Below are 16,130 nucleotides of genomic sequence, written 5' to 3'. Positions count from 1 at the left end.
GGATTAATTCTGTAGTTAAATTGTTTATAATAATGGGTAAATAGATAATTCAGATCCAAGTAAAAAGGCTATGTGTAGTGTGCTCAGATTCCGATATCCAGACAGGATACTGTGAACATTTTGATTAATTTCCCTTTGGAAATCTCTTTGATTTCCTAAATACAGATAAATGTGGTAGGTAATACTATACAAATATGATACCAGGCATGCAATTTTGTAAGTGACTCTTTGCTCAGCAATATTGTTGCTTTTCCTGCCTATGAGCATTACCTTCTTCTATTGTAAACACTCACTGCGGTGTGTGTGCTTCACTATTGTAATGGTTATTTTAGCTTAGCTCTAGCTTAGTTCCCCTCCTCTACAATTTGTAAATTGTATACGTGTATTATATCAGTAACAACTCCACCTCCCCTTGTTTGAGTCCATAAAAACCCTAAATTCATTAGACTCAGGGAAACCGATTTTGGGCCTATAAGTATCTGTTCTCCTTGCTTCTCAGGGCAGAAAACTCTCCTTTTGAAACCTCAGCATCATAGACTGTCAGTTACGCACATCGGGCAGAGAACCCCGCTTTTGACTTGATTTCAGGATGATTAAAAAAAAAAGCCACACTGATAGTGATGAATATTTAAATTGTTTCCGTTTTTTGCTATTATAAATAGTGTCATCAGGGTCTGTATACATTATCTATCTATATCTGCCTGTATAACTTTCTATCCACCTAAGAGAGAAATCCACCCCTTCAAAGGAGTACTCTAATGAACGTTTTATCAGATTATGAGTTCCTATTTACTTAAACTTTGGCAGTGTTAGATATTGTCAGTTTTGTCAGTGTGCATCAATAGAGTTAGTGATAAGTATTTTCACTTTAAAATTTTTAATTAAAAAAATTTTAAATTAATGGTAAACTATTTTCTGATGAGATTGTTGACTTTTTGTATTTCTTTTGTGAGTTACTGAGACATTTACCTGATGTATTTCTTTCGGGAGATTATTTTCTCATTAATTATGATATATTTTCCTTGATGCACTGGTAAACTTCATGAGTGAACCATCTTCAGTGAATTCTGGTTCTTGCCAAAGTCACACCTGACTTCACTGGTTAATCATACGGGTCCTTTTCAGTCCTGATTGACCCCTTGCAGTACTGTTGACTCTTCTGTCACTCTTGAAATGTTTTATCTCCCACCCTTGCATGAGACCACTAAGCCTTCCTCCTACCTCTCTGGAGGCCGTGTCTTATATGCCTTCCATGTTTTCCATATTTAAACCCCACTCCCCCCATGTTTTATTAATTAGCTGTGCATTTTGCAGTGACCGTCTTATGGCTTCATTGCCATCCATATATTGCTAACCAGCTATTTATATCTGCAGCCCAGATACCATTCCTTTACTCCAAATCCATATGTTCATGAAGAGTGTGGGGCAAAATATTTGGTATGACTGACCTAGCCCAGGTAGTATAAACCTAGCTGTCCACTGAGGCCAAACCTGTGATGTAAATGAATGCAGCAGGCCAACTGCATTTTTTTTTAAACTATTATAATCAAAATTTATTTTCTTATGCATATATTGATACATAGATAATGCTTAAATGTGCTTTCTTTTCTTTTTATTTAAGCACTATTTATTGATTAAATTATATAGGGATTTATTTTTAATCTTCCAAGAACTAAATTATATTTCTAGTGTTAGTAGTGGGACACGTAGGTCTATACAACCCCTTTCAATCTTGTTCGTTTTCTATATGGTAGGAATTATTTTTTCCTAAAGGGGGCAGCCATTTTTCAGCTCTAGCCAATAATTCCTGCTGAGAATGAGGCCCATTGTTTCTATGTCTTCCTTTTTATACCAGAGAAGCCAGAAATAAGAATTTTTATATGAAATATCTTGATTTTAATATTTTTGTATCCATTTTCAATATTCTAATAAATGCAGTTCAGAGAAAATCTGCAAGTTTAAAAAAGCATGTCAATTTGTAATCTGGTTCTGCACATTCTTACATATCAAGCCACTAATATTAGAATATTCTAAAATAGAGAATAAGTAAGGATTGAATGTGTTACTGCCAAGAAAATACCTAAAAGACCTACTAAAAGAGCTGGTCCATCACTGTGCTGGTGAACTTTACATCTAGTTCTATAGGGAAAACATTGAAAGCAATTTTCTAAAACTGTTTTTTATATTTTTTGCATTTCATTAATTTTTATAATATTACATTATCAGTAGCAATTAAAATCACATGAAAAGTTATTGTCATGACCATTATTAAAGAAATAAGTTCTATGCTTAAGTCTTCATATTAAAAGAAGAGACTAGAGTTTCAAAAATCAGACTTTTCAGTTATATAATTTCTGTGAGATAGGAATCATTAGCCCAGAAGATGATTGTCTTAATAAGATTTTGTTCCAGGTGTTTGTTTTCATCACAAAGGTATAATTAAATCTTGTGCATATGTTACTCAAGTGAAAATAAACTCCTAAAGGAGCTGCTTCTCTAAAAATTAATCTACTTATGAAACTGTTTTGTGGAGTCTGAAACCCACAGAGGAGGAGGTAAAGTGCAAAGGAAGGCATAATTCAATTGAATTCTCATTTACCTACATCTGCTAAAAACGTTGGCTGTATGTTGTAGTTCTTATCATACAGAGATCTGAAATCAGGGCAGTTATATATGTTTTAAAAAGAAGAAATCCTTGGTGCATAGCAGAGTGTCTGGTGCAAATATATACCCAACGCATACTTGTTGAATACATGAAAGATATGACTCTAACTTGACCTGCTCAAACCTTCCATCCCAGTTACAATGAAATAAAATCAGTAAGACAAGAATAGAGTTCTGATCCACCTCTTCTTATCAACCAAAGCTTTCAGTGGCCACGTCTGAAACTTATAGGAGGGGTCTGCAGGGGTCCTTGAGTAGAGAGTTTTATTCTATGATATTACATAGGATATGGGGGGGGGGGAGGATATGGTAAGTGAGAACAAAATACTCTTGTTTCCCACACAGCTGCTGGGGTGATCAAATGCACATGGCAAGGAGTCAAACTCAAGCCTACATGAATTACTGGGTTAGCAGAGATGGAAAAGTTTTAATACTTACCCAGGAAGAAATTAAAAAGATGTACTATAAGGGCCAGATCTGGTCAATTCCAAGGCAAAATAGTATCAAGCTTGTAAAGAAAACAATATCTTGATGTAGGAAACATGTAGGAATTGCATCAGGAATCATGGGATTAAATTCACTGAATAGATGTTATTCTTTAGCTTCCATGATTAAGGATATCCTTTGGTAAGAATCACACTTAAATGAAAAGGGAACTTAGCCATTAGCCCTCATAAGCACACGCTGCCTTCCTTTCTTTTCCAAGTGTTTTGTGTGTGTGTATATGCAGTTCTATTGAAGTATGTTCACAACCCATACATACCATCCAGGTGTACAATCACAGTATCATCACATAGCCAAGTGTTTGTTTTGGTTTGATTTTGTTTTTTTACATGGGCAGACACCAGAAATCAAACCCAGGTCTCTAGCGTGGCAGGTGAGAATTCTACCCCTAAGCCACCATTGTCCACCCCCAGGTGGTTTTATGTATACTCTATGGAACTCTTTTTTTTTTTTTTTTAATTTTTATAATAAACCAATCAACATACAATATGAACACTTTTTTTCATCACATAGTTGAATATTCATCATTATGTTCATTTCTTAGGACATTTATATCAATTCAGAAAAAGAAATAAAAAGAAAACAAAAAAAATAATTCATACATAACCATACCCCTTATCCCCCCTTCATTGATCACTAGCCTTTCAATCTACTAAATTTATTTTAACATTTGTTCCCCCTATTATTTATTTATTTTTAATCCATGCATTTTACTCATCTGTCCATAAGGTAGATAAAAGAAGCATCAGACACAAGGTTTTCACAATCACACAGTCACAAAGCAAAAGCTATATCATTATACAATCATCTTCAAGAAACATGGCTACTGGAACACAGCTCTGCATTTTTCAGGCAGTTCCCTCCAGCCTCTCTGTTATGCCTTAGCTAAAAAGGTGATATCTATTTAATGCATAAGAATAACCTCCAGGATAACCTCTCGACTCTGGAATTTCTCAGCCATTAACACTTTCTTTTGTCTCATTTCTCACTTCCCCCTTTCAGTCAAGAAGGTTTTCTCAATCCCTTGTGCTGAGTTCCAGCTCATTTTAGGATTTCTATCCCACTTTGCCAGGAAGGTTCACACCCCTGGGAATCATGTCCCATGTAGAGAGGAGGAGGGCAGTGAGTTTGCTTGTCATGTTAGCTGAGAGAGAGACCATGTCTGAGCAACAAAAGAGGTTCTCTTGGGAGTGGGTGACTCTTAGGCCTAATTTAAGTAAGCTTAGCCTATCCTTTGCAGTGTTAAGTTTCATATGAACAAACCCCATGATTGGGGGCTCAGCCTATTGCTTTGGTTGTCCCCACTACTTGTGAGAGTATCAAGAATTCTCCACTTGGAGAAGTCGAAATTTTCCCCTTTCTCACCATTCCCCCAAGGGGACTTTGCAAATACTTTTTTATTCACTGTTCAAATCCTTTTGGGATTTATCAAGGCATCACTCTGGACAAACCTACAAAATCTCGCACCCTACTCAAGGTTCCATACACTTATGGTGTTCAATTAAGCTGTCCACATAAGTTATATTAAGAAATGCTCTAGTCAAAATATAAATTTTGTATCTAATATTTTTTGCTTTAGTCTCACATATAAGTTAAAGTTTTAAAATATTACTGTCTTTTCAACACCCTGCATTATTGACATTCCTTTGTTCTGCCTCATGCAAAACATTTTTAAATTTGTATATTTAGTCACTATCATTATACATTGTAGGCATTCCTAGATTATACCATCTCAGTTTTTATTGTAGATTATAGCATCTCAGTTTTTATCATGTATCTTTCCTTCTGATTTCATTTGTGCCCCCAGGCCTCATCCCTCTATCATTCTCACATTCAGCTTCATTCAGTATATGAGACTCTTTTTTAATTTCAAGAGTTTTACTTTTACATTATTTCTAATATTTTCTGACTACAGATATGTAGATATGTCTTAGGTCTCTATTTCTAAGAATAAAGAGATAATTATTTCTCAATTTCTTTTTACTATAGTGACAGGATCTAGTGCAGGAAAGAATGAGGAACAATAATCTTATATAGTGAGAGCATGGAATGGAATACCAATTTGGTATTATAGTGGGAACATAAATACATGTCACCATGTATCTATCTACACATGCACACCACTCTATGAAGTTATATGTGTCATAGATTTTACTTTTCTACTTCTTGCTGTTTTCCTGGATGAGAAGGAGTTGATCTGTTCTGCAGAGTTCTTCTCATTTCAGTGGTGTCCTCATGTAGTTACCTTTCCCTCTTCAGCCCCCGGAGGAACACGCATAGATGATGGGGACAAGACCAAGATGACCAGCCACTGTGTGTTTTCAGCAAATGAAGATCATGAAACCATCCGAAACTATGCTCAGGTACAGCCGTCTTTGAAAGCTTGCTTTTGTGTTAGAAGAGAAGCATTTGTACAGGAGTTAGGGAAGCATTAGGTTCAGAAAGTATGGGCCACTACAGTATACTTTTTTTTTTGTATGCTGTATGGTAGAATCACCTTTCATTCCTTTTCCATGCGAGTATCCCATTATTGCAGCATCATGTGTTGATTTTTGTTTGTCTTGCTTGCTTGTTTGTTTGTTTGGGAAGTGTATGGACCGGGAATCAAACCCAGGTCTCCTGCATGGTAGGCGAGAATTCTACCACTGAACTACCCTTGCACTCCCAGAATACTTTTTTTTTTTATATATATGTATGGGCAGGCCCTAGGAACCGAACCCCCCCCAGAATACTTTTTTTTTCCAGAATACTTTCAAATAGGAATGTTAGGTAGCTCTTAAACATTTAAAAAGATACTCATTTGCATTCATGATAAGACAGCCGACATTAAAACTACAAAAAGGAAGAGCTTTTCACCTTTCGTCTTTGAGAGGTTTCGTGAACCAAATGCAATTATAAATTACTGAGGGGAATATAAGTTGGTACAACCCCCAGGGAGAGTAATTTGGCACTATCAAAGCTAAAGCTTCACATTCCCTTAACACCAATTCCACTTGTAGGACTTTATCCTACAGATATGGTAACACATGTAAAATGGCACGTGCCATGACAGTCATTGTCATATTGCATGCAACATTATCAAAGGTTGAAAACATATAGAAGTCCATCAGTAGGAACTAATCAAATAAAGTTTGGTAATTGATCTTAACAGGACACTATCTAGTTAAAATAAAAGAGACAAGAAGATATTTGTAATACATAAAACTTCTCAATGTTCATGTCCAGATTAAGTGAAGAACTGCAAGTCATTAAGAAAAAGACGAGTAATTTATTAGGAAAAGACATATTCAGGCATTTTAAAGAAAAGAAAAATACAAATCCCCAATAGACGTATACAGATGTTCAAACTCAATAATTGGGGATTTCAGTATATCAGATGAAAAGGGCCATAGGAATTAATCACAGCCAAGTGACCAAACTCTTTACTTTGGTTATCAAAATGCATGAGGCATGGCAAGCCAGGAAATTTGCGATATATGGTCATTGAGAATTTAAACTTTAAAATAAAATTTTTAATTGCATGATATTTTAGCATAGATATTTCTTGCCCTTTTAATGTTTAAGAATGTGTAAGAAATAAAAACAAAATCTTTTTTAAAATGGGCAAAAGTCTAAGCAGATGAGATTGAATGGGCCTGAGTCTAACCTGTCCTGTAAATCTTTGCTTTTAATGTGGATTAAATGGCTACAAACATCTTGAGGTTGTGTTTGCTAAACAAACACAAGTCACAAGATGGCCTTTTAAAATGTCTCATTCACCTTTTTGTTTGTTAGATAAAGCAGTTCTCTAGGAGTCAAAACTAATTCTTAGACCAAAGAATGAGTCATATATTGAATTACCTGCATGATTCCTTCCAACAAAATTTTAGGACCATTCAATAGACACCTTCACTGCACTGACTTTTCCAGCACAACCATAAAGAGGATCTTTTCTGTCTTAACCACATTCCCATTGTAAGTGCTCTTAAGTACTTCTCCAATAAAACTTTCATCTGTTTCATGAAATCCCATATCTTTGGCATGATTTGAAGTTATCACCCTACATCGCTGTTTTATTAAGAACTTCAGATAATCAGCAAAAGATTGACAGAAAAACTTAGGTCAGTGGGTTAGTCAAGAAAAGAGAAATTAAATGAAGAGAGATGTTTGGAGATTATTTAATAAGCTGTTCATTGGAAAATACTTTTGAAGTATGATGACTTTTTAAAAATTTTTTTTATTAATTTAAAAAAATTAACAACAAACAAAACGTTAAGATATCATTCCATTCTACTTATATAATCAGTAATTCTTAATATCATCACATAGTTGCATAGTCATCATTTCTTAGAACATTTGCATCAATTTAGAAAAAGAAATAAAAAGACAACAGAAAAAGAAATAAAATAACAGAGAAAAAAAAGATTGTACATACCATACACCTTACCCCTTGCTTTCATTTGTCACTAGCATTTCAAATAAATTTATTTCAACATTTGTTCCCCCTATTATTTATTTTTATTCCATATGTTCTACTCTTCTGTTGATATGGTAGATAAGAGGAGCATCAGACACAAGTTTTCACAATCACAGAGTCACATTGTGAAAGCTATATCATTGTTCAATCATGAAGTATGACTTTTGCTTTTAGATATAGACATTTGCCTGTTTGGTTATTATTCTTTACCATAAGTGGCAACACTAAGTTTATGACTGGACTCCATCTTACTTAAATTAAGGGAAAAAAACATTGAAAGTTGTAAGTAAAAGTATACCGCATGGATTTAAGAGAAAGGAATTAGAATCAAAAATCATATCCATGTTATTAAAATGATCAATATTCACAAAATCCCTACTTAATAAAAATATCATTCTGCTTGCAAAATAGCCAAGAATTCCACTGACCATTATGAAACTTACTTCAGGATTCTAACTTGATGGTGAGGTCCTTAATTCCTTTATTGCCATTAGTCTATAATATTTTTGCCATTAATCTATAATATTTTTGCAATCTGCAAAACTTACATCTGCCTAGAGTGGAATCTTTCCTGAATCCTGCTCTCCTCTCCATTGTGTCATTATCTATATGATTATATCTATAACCCTTTCATTTCATTTATATTCAATCTCTGCTTTTCACAAGTTTAAAATTATACTATTTCTTTCAAGGTATGAGCACATTTAACCATATATTTTTATTGCAGCCCTAGGGTTATGATACATTTCTAAATCTCCTTCCATGCCTTTTAAAATTCTTTATTTAATATTTAATGTTTTTGCTTTATGTTTAGGTCTTCAATAAACTCATCAGGAGATATAAGTATTTGGAAAAGGCATTTGAGGATGAAATGAAAAAGGTAAAAAAAAATCAGATATAATATCTGTTTAAAGTAATAAAATAAATGGGGACAAAAATGCATACATAGTGGTAGATTTGAACTGCCGTGGACATAGTAAATTTTAATATTTGTTGAATAAATGAATGAGTATGACAGATCATTAGCTAATAGCTATAGAAAGAAATCCATGGTTATCCTGGGCCTTTTCATTCATGTTTAGTGTAATGTAGAGTGATTTGTTTAGGAAGGTAGTTTTACAAAATATGAGCTCATGAATTTGCAGAGCTTAAAATAAAAAGTAGAGTTTTCAGATAGCCCAAAAAAAAAAATAACTGTATCATGGTAAGAATCAAGATAAGGTGATTCAATTAGTTAAAGCACATGAAGAAGCATAGGACAGCAGTTAATGTTCAGAAAAGTTCATTAATTTTAGAAGCTGAAGTTTGGCAAAGGAGATAAAGCATATGTTTAGTGGTAGAGTGTCTGGGTTTAAATCTCATTGGTTTTCCTCAACTGTAAAATAGTTGTAATAAGAGTACTTTTCTTATATCATTGTTGTAGAAACAAAAGAGATAATGTATGAACTGCATAATATAGCAAGTGGCCCTAATTAAGTACTCATATATTTAAACAACAGCACATTATAAAAGAAACCCTCTTTTCAGGAATTGCAGTGTGTTGCCTCCTCTTTTTATATATAGCACTTGCTATTATATATAGCACTTTCTAAATTAACTCGTTACAGATTTGTGTTTTGCTTTGTTATGTTTCCAATTTTAGATTCTACACAAATTATAAACCTTATGAGGAAAGGGACCATAACATCAACTTCTTTGGTACTTATTGTTTTCCTTGTCCAAAGTGGTTTCCCATATAATGTTGAAGAACAATTTAGCAGTAATTTTTTTTTAATTCACATTCTTCATGGCATATCTGTCCCATCACATCTGTCCCATTTATAAGAATCTGTCAACATGGATATATAAAGTTGTATGTTGAAAGATATTCATTATAGTATTGAGAAGTAACCTAAGCATTTGTTGGTGGGAGACTGGGTAATTAAATTATGGTCTGTCTATACAGCAGAATACTATTCAGTCTTTAAAGAATAAGAAACAGCTACATAAATTTATAAGGGAAAATGTCCATGATAAATTAAGTGAAAAGCAAGGTACAGAGCACCATTTGGTAGTAGTTTGATGTTAGGGAAGTTACATAATTTCTTTGTGCCTCTGTTGTCTTTCTACAAAATGGGAATCATGACTGTTGTAGGGATTAGTGCACATAAAATGTTCAGAAGTGTGATCCGCTCAACAAGTTTTAGCTATTGTCAGCATATAATTCAGTAAAACACAATACAGGAGTATACATGTGGTTATTTATAATATGTAGACCTATATAAGTACATTAAAATCTGGAAGGATACACATCAAACTTAATAATGTTAATTCTAGGGAATAGGTTTGGAAAAGGGATTTTTTTTGCATCTTTACATTATTGTGTTATTTAATTTTGTGTTACAGGCATGTAATACTTTAATAAGAAAAAACTTAATGGAAAAAAATGTCTACTATACTGCTAGATATACTGCTCAAAAAATAGCAAGTGCTGGTTAAATAAAGGAATGGATATGATAAGAAACGTGGTATAGAGAATTTTTATAAATTTAACTTTAAACTTTATGATTTTGTCTTATAATATCACTAATGTTTTTAATTCTCTCAGTTCAAGTTTCACATAAATAGTTAAAAGTATTTCATTAACTATTTTATGCATGTGGTGAATGTGCATCTAAGAGTTATGTGGTTTCAGTGTTTCCATATATTTTTTTTAAGGCCAGCTCTGCTGCAATACTTGCTATATCTGATAATTCTGGAACAAGGCCAAATTGATATGAACTATCAGTGCTTTTGTTAGTTCTACTACTTTACCCCTTTCCTGGTATTCCTTGGCACTTTACCTTAATGCTCTCATTCCCTTACTCCCTGGGCCTTAGACAGTGACTTCTTTTTTTAATTCATTGAGACTTAATGATAAGTATAAATTAGAAATCAGATAGGTAGGTTTGGTTCCAGTTCTTCCACTTGCTCATAATGAAAATATTTCTAGTCACATAATCTCTGTAACATAATAATCCTTCAACTGTTGGGGGTAGTAAACCAATATCGCCCTATCCACATCACAGAGTTAGTGAAGAACCATGTTATTAGAAAGAAAGCAATTAAACCTGTATTGATGCCAGTGACTTTTCACTGGTGCAGACGAATGAAAAGTCAGCAGGCCCTTGGTAGTGATTATGAACCCTAGGAAATCTCAGTAACATGCCTGAGAACTGTTGAAGAGAGAAACTAGCCATGGAATAATATAGTCAGGGCATACAGTGGAGGAATGTTGGGGAAAATGAGCACATTCTGCAAGGCCCTATACTCTTAGAATTCCAAACGGTAATTGGGTCTTAATTCCCTTTGCTTTGGCTTCCATGTATCCTTTCTGGAGTTGCTTCTTTTTCAAGATCTCTACTCCTAAACCAAGGGGGTATGAGGACCAGATGCCGAATGGTGTAAGCAACATTTTGTTCTCATGACCTCTCTAAAGTTGTTCTTTCCAACCTCATATCCGTGAACTTTTCCCTCCTCTTCCTCAGCTAGAAACTTCCTGTACTTGAGAGCCTCCATTATCTCATCACCAGGTCTGGCGGTGAGACTCTATGATCTAAGAAATACCAAGTTTGAATCACTAGTTTTAAAAAAGAGAGAACATTAGATACTTAGAAAACCTTTTCTCATTCAATAGTCTTGCTTTGAGGACTATTATATGCTGTGAAATTAGAAAATTATATAGATGTTAAGTTGGATGTCAAAAGGTTAACATTGACTTTTTGTTTGGTTTTGTGTGATTCGCTGTAAAATTCTAGTCTTCCTCAAAGCAAATGGGCAGATAGAGCAGAGGAATCACCTAAAGAAGTAAAAAATACATGAAAGTCTTAATATATTTCGGAAAACATTAAGCTTACTGTATATAATTACCTTTTATCATATGCACAGTTCAGTTTAGATTATTTATATTTATGCATATTGTTCTCCAAATGTCTCCTTTCCTTCTCATGAATGTTATCTCAGCTATGTGTCAATGAACTTAGAAGGAACTATGCCTGATAAAGTCACTTTCCATAGCTTCCGATTTATACTTAAACATAGTATGTGTTTCCGATGAATAGTAATGCTGCTTGCTTTGCATCTATAACCTGCTAGTTGTGTGCATTCTAGCCATGAAAGTACATTCTATTTGTTGTTTTCTGCTTTAGTTCTTTGCTTTATAGACATGGTTTCTTTTGTTTGACCCACAGCTTCTCCTCTTCCTTAAAGCCTTTTCTGAAACAGAGCAGACAAAATTGGCAATGCTGTCGGGGGTCCTGCTGGGCAATGGCACTCTTCCTGCCACCATCCTCACCAGCCTCTTCACGGACAGCCTCGTCAAAGAAGGTAATGCTCATGTTTTCTTGCCTTTCATATCCTTTCATAGAAAAAGAACAGTAAAGCTATTTATAAAAATAGTGACTCTTTGAATGTCCTCTACCAATCCACCCATCCTCTACATAAGAGAATGTATGTTTAAACAAATAATAAAATCAGAATACATGTTCATTGTAGGCAATTGAAGGACAATAAATATATGTGTGCAGACAGAAAGAATAATAACAAACTTAAAATCTTTGGCATAATAATCAGTGCCTAGGTAAAAACCCTGAAATTGATCTGATCTGCGCCATTTCGCTCAACATAGATGCTACTGGCATATTTTATTGGGACAGTTCTTCATTGTGCAAGGCTGTTTTTTTGCCTTTTGGGGCATTTAACCTTTTTACCCCCTAGATATTAAATACCAACCTCCAGCACCCCCAGTGTAACAACCAAAAATGCCCCTTTGCATTTCTGGATGTCCCCAATGTGGGAAATTATTTCCCTGGTTGAGACCTTCTCTTTAGAATTGATCTTTCTTAAGAACTGGGGAAAATTGTGCTCACATGTTCATTTTGATCCCAGTTTTTTAGATACTGTCTCAGTATTAGAAAGAAGTTATGACTGCTATATCAGAAAGAGTCTTGCTTTAATTTTAAGGCATTAAGAGTTTGGCATACATACAATGATTTGGTATAAGATAAAGCAAAAGTAGGCGTGTCTAGTAGGAGGATAATATTCCAAGTATATTGCAACACACACAGAGGTTATTTTTCCTTAAAAATCAATTAAAAGAGCTTTTGTGAGAACATCTGTTTCTTCTGAGAAAATAAAAAGTTTTCCTCCTACATACATTAAGTCCCAACCTCATTCAAGCCTTTAGTGAAAGGGGCTATAGTTTTCTTGTAACTGAGAAAAGAATAGTATGTCTAGAGGCAACGGATATTACTTAGAGATACTCTATAGTTTTCAGCTTAAAATAGCTTAGAGTTACAGCAATTTACACTCTGTTATTAGCGTGTTAATATTATGACATTTTAAAGTATTTTCCGTAAGAGAATTCATGGTACTTCATACATCTTACTTACATTGCTACACATTTTAACAATTGGAAAAATAAAACAGAATGCAAACTTTAAATATTAGACTATAGTTGCCTTCATTGCAGGAAATAATTGCATATCTAATTATATAAAAACCTAAATGATGTCTACATTAAATTAATAAAAGTTAATGAATAGACTGGTAAATAAGTGATAAGATAAAATAGCAATGTGTTAACAGTTGTGGAATCTTGGTGGTGAGTATATGGGTATCAGTTGTCCCATTCAACTGATATTTTCCATATGTTGGAAAATTTCATATTAAAATGTTGGAGAATGGAAGGAGAAAGATACCTTTGCTATAGAGGTCACATCGTGTCTGTGGGATATAGTTTTTCCTTATACTCTGCCATCTTTAGAAACTAAAGCCTTAAACCTCTTTCTTAATAGGAGAGGGTTAAGAAATCACCCCTTTTCCAGCCCTCCCCGTTGCCAGAATGCCGCTCAGTGGGATCATCCCACTTGGGAGAAGAGTGGTTACACAGAGCCAGCTTCCGTGCAAGGTGTTAGGGTTCAATCTAGATTTTGGTCTCTTGGTTTCAAGCTTATTTATCTTTTCTTACTTACAATACAGAATACAGTCTACTGTTATTTTTATTTTAATTGTATAAATTAGCTGCTTTCTGCTTCCCTAATTCTTGATGGTAACAGTTTTGGTGTTGAATCCCTTTTAAATTACATTCATTATGGTTTCAGGGTTTAGCTGAATTTAAATCTTTAAAATTGTTGTTATATTGGATTATGCAGGTCAATCCAAATTTATATTGTTTCCTGAACTTATGGTATTTTAAAAATTACATGTTAAAGAATGAGAGAAATAGTTAGAAAGCACATATCTGTTATGGGTTTAATACCCATACTATAAACAAAAATCCTACAACTCAACAACAAAAAAGACAAATAGCCCAACTAATAAATGGGCAAAAGACTTACATAGACATTTCTCCAAAGAAGTTATACAGATGACCAATAAGCACATGAAAAGACGTTTATCATTAGCCATTAGGGAAATGCAAATCCAAATCACAGTGAGGTACCATTTCATACCCACTAGAATAGCTACTATTAAAAACAACAGAAATTAACAAGTATGAGAGGGTATGTGGATAAATAGGAATACTTGTTCAATGTTGGTAAGGTTTTTATACAATTAGGTAGGCGATTATTTTCTACATTGAGGGCAGGTATAATCTAATCAATACTTAGTTTTGTATTCTATATTCAAGTGTTAAAATGTGTAGCATCATAAATAAAATGTGTGAAGTACCATGAACTCTCTTAAGGAAAGCACTTTAAAGTGCCATAATATTAACAACATGGTAATAACAGAATAACAGAGTGTAGATTGTTGTGGGAGACAGTTTGGTGGTTCCTCAGAAAGTTAAATATAGAATTACCATATGATCCAGCAATCCCACTTCTAGGTAGATACCCAAAAGAATTGAAAGCAGGAACTGAAACAGATTTGCACACTGGCATTCACAGTAGCATTATTCACAGTTGCCGAAAGATGGAAGCAACCTGAGAGTCCACCAACAGCTAAATGGATAAACAAAATGTGTTACATACATCTAAATGAATGTTACTCAGCTGTAGGAAGAGTTCTGATATATACAACAACATGGATAAACCAGGCCCAAAGGAACACATATTGTATGATCTCACTTGTATTAGAATTCGTGTGAGCAAGTTCATAGAGTGAGAAAGTAGAATGCTGTGTACCCGGGGCTGGCATCGGGATGGGGAATGGTGAGTCTGTGCTTAGTTGGTGCAGAGTTTCTGATTAGGGTGCTGGAAGACTTATGGATAGTGCTGATGGCAGCACAGCATGGTGGATGAAATTAACACCACTGAATTATATATTTGAACATGGTTAAAACAGGAAGTTTTAGTTTGTGTAAATGTTACCAGAATAAAAAATAGAATTGTATGACACAAACATTGAAACCTAATGTAGACTATAGACTGCAGTAAATAATAGAAGTATAATAATATCTTCATCAATTTTAGCAAAGGTACCACACTGAAAACAAAGTGTTAATAATAAGGAAAACTGTGTGTGAGGTGGGTTGTATATGGGAAATCTGTCCTTTCTGTGTGATTTTTCTATAAAAATACAACTTCTCTTACAGGAAAAAAAGCAAAAAAATATTCTGCTTTAACAAATTGGTGGCATAAATTTCTTCTTATGGTGCATATTTGTTGTCATAGTCATAATATTTTGGCCCAGCTTCTCTGCTGTTCAAATGAAGAAAGTTAGGCAAGTTGTGTCTATATAAATGATACATCAATTGAGCGCTTGTATCTGCAAGTAACTGGAAAAACTGACACAAATCGGCATAAAAATAAGGACATTTGTTTCTTACATAACGTGTAAAAGTAGGACAGACTTCAAGGTGGAAGCAATATCTTCAAGGACTCAGATTTTCTTCCCCATTTTTAAGCCATTACCATTCATATCATCAACTTCATACCAAATATGGGTCCCTTAGTCAATAAGATGTTTACCAGTACATTTATGGCTTCATTCTTTGTGTTCAGTAGAACAGCAGTTCTTCTGAACATAGGATAATCATCTTTTGTTCAGCCGATTGGCTGATATAGGTCACATGACCACCTCTGGCCATGACAGAGGAACCCAGCATGAGGTCGCTGAGCCTAACTGCAGAAGGATGGGATGCCAGGGTATACTTACACTAATCAGGAGTCATATGCAGAATGGAATGGGAATTCTCTTAGATAGGAAGAAAGGAGAATAGAGACTGCTTAGGCTATCAATACTGGATATTTAATCAGTATATTATTTCATCTGTGCCTTAACTCTTCATTAAATAAATGTAACATTAATTAGAACTGTGAAGTGTTCACAGAAGAACCATCTACTGGTTAACTATTTATGTTTAGAAATAAATCATAATGTAAATATGAATATGTAATTGCTTAACTGATTAACATAGCCATCTTAAGATCACTTTTAAAATATCCAGAAGAGTTAAACATGAAACAGTCTTGGTTTTTTTTTATAGCTCAACTCGAGAATATTTAAAACTATAAAATAAAGGATGCATGTTCATCCATAGGTA

General features: G+C 34.2%; 1 protein-coding gene and 1 long non-coding RNA gene across 6 annotated transcripts in view; one reads left to right on the top strand and one right to left on the bottom strand.

Moving 5' to 3' along the window:
• The window catches only part of BZW2 (basic leucine zipper and W2 domains 2), a 59,679-nt gene that overhangs the window by 28,651 nt on the left and 14,898 nt on the right, over nt 1-16,130 (top strand). For 4 of the 5 annotated variants that reach the window (XM_077122369.1, XM_077122378.1, XM_077122380.1 and 1 more), the window contains exons 4-6: nt 5,428-5,531; nt 8,439-8,504; nt 11,833-11,968. In XM_077122369.1, the coding sequence (XP_076978484.1) occupies nt 5,428-5,531; nt 8,439-8,504; nt 11,833-11,968 (306 nt within the window). Of the gene's footprint in view, nt 1-5,427; nt 5,532-8,438; nt 8,505-11,832; nt 11,969-15,650; nt 15,733-16,130 lie in introns of those variants that run through there. The other variant, XM_077122382.1, reaches the window with a different exon arrangement.
• On the bottom strand, nt 5,179-15,666 carry LOC143651656 (uncharacterized). Its single transcript, XR_013160108.1, has 3 exons — nt 15,556-15,666; nt 11,513-11,999; nt 5,179-5,554 (listed from the first exon to the last, which is right to left on the bottom strand). It is a non-coding gene; the product is annotated as an uncharacterized LOC143651656 (long non-coding RNA).

Source organism: Tamandua tetradactyla, chromosome 1 (assembly GCF_023851605.1).
Source record: "Tamandua tetradactyla isolate mTamTet1 chromosome 1, mTamTet1.pri, whole genome shotgun sequence".
NCBI classification, from domain to species: Eukaryota; Metazoa; Chordata; class Mammalia; order Pilosa; family Myrmecophagidae; genus Tamandua; species Tamandua tetradactyla.
Note: the sequence above shows the minus strand (reverse complement) of the source record. Positions and strands in the feature narration are given on the sequence as shown.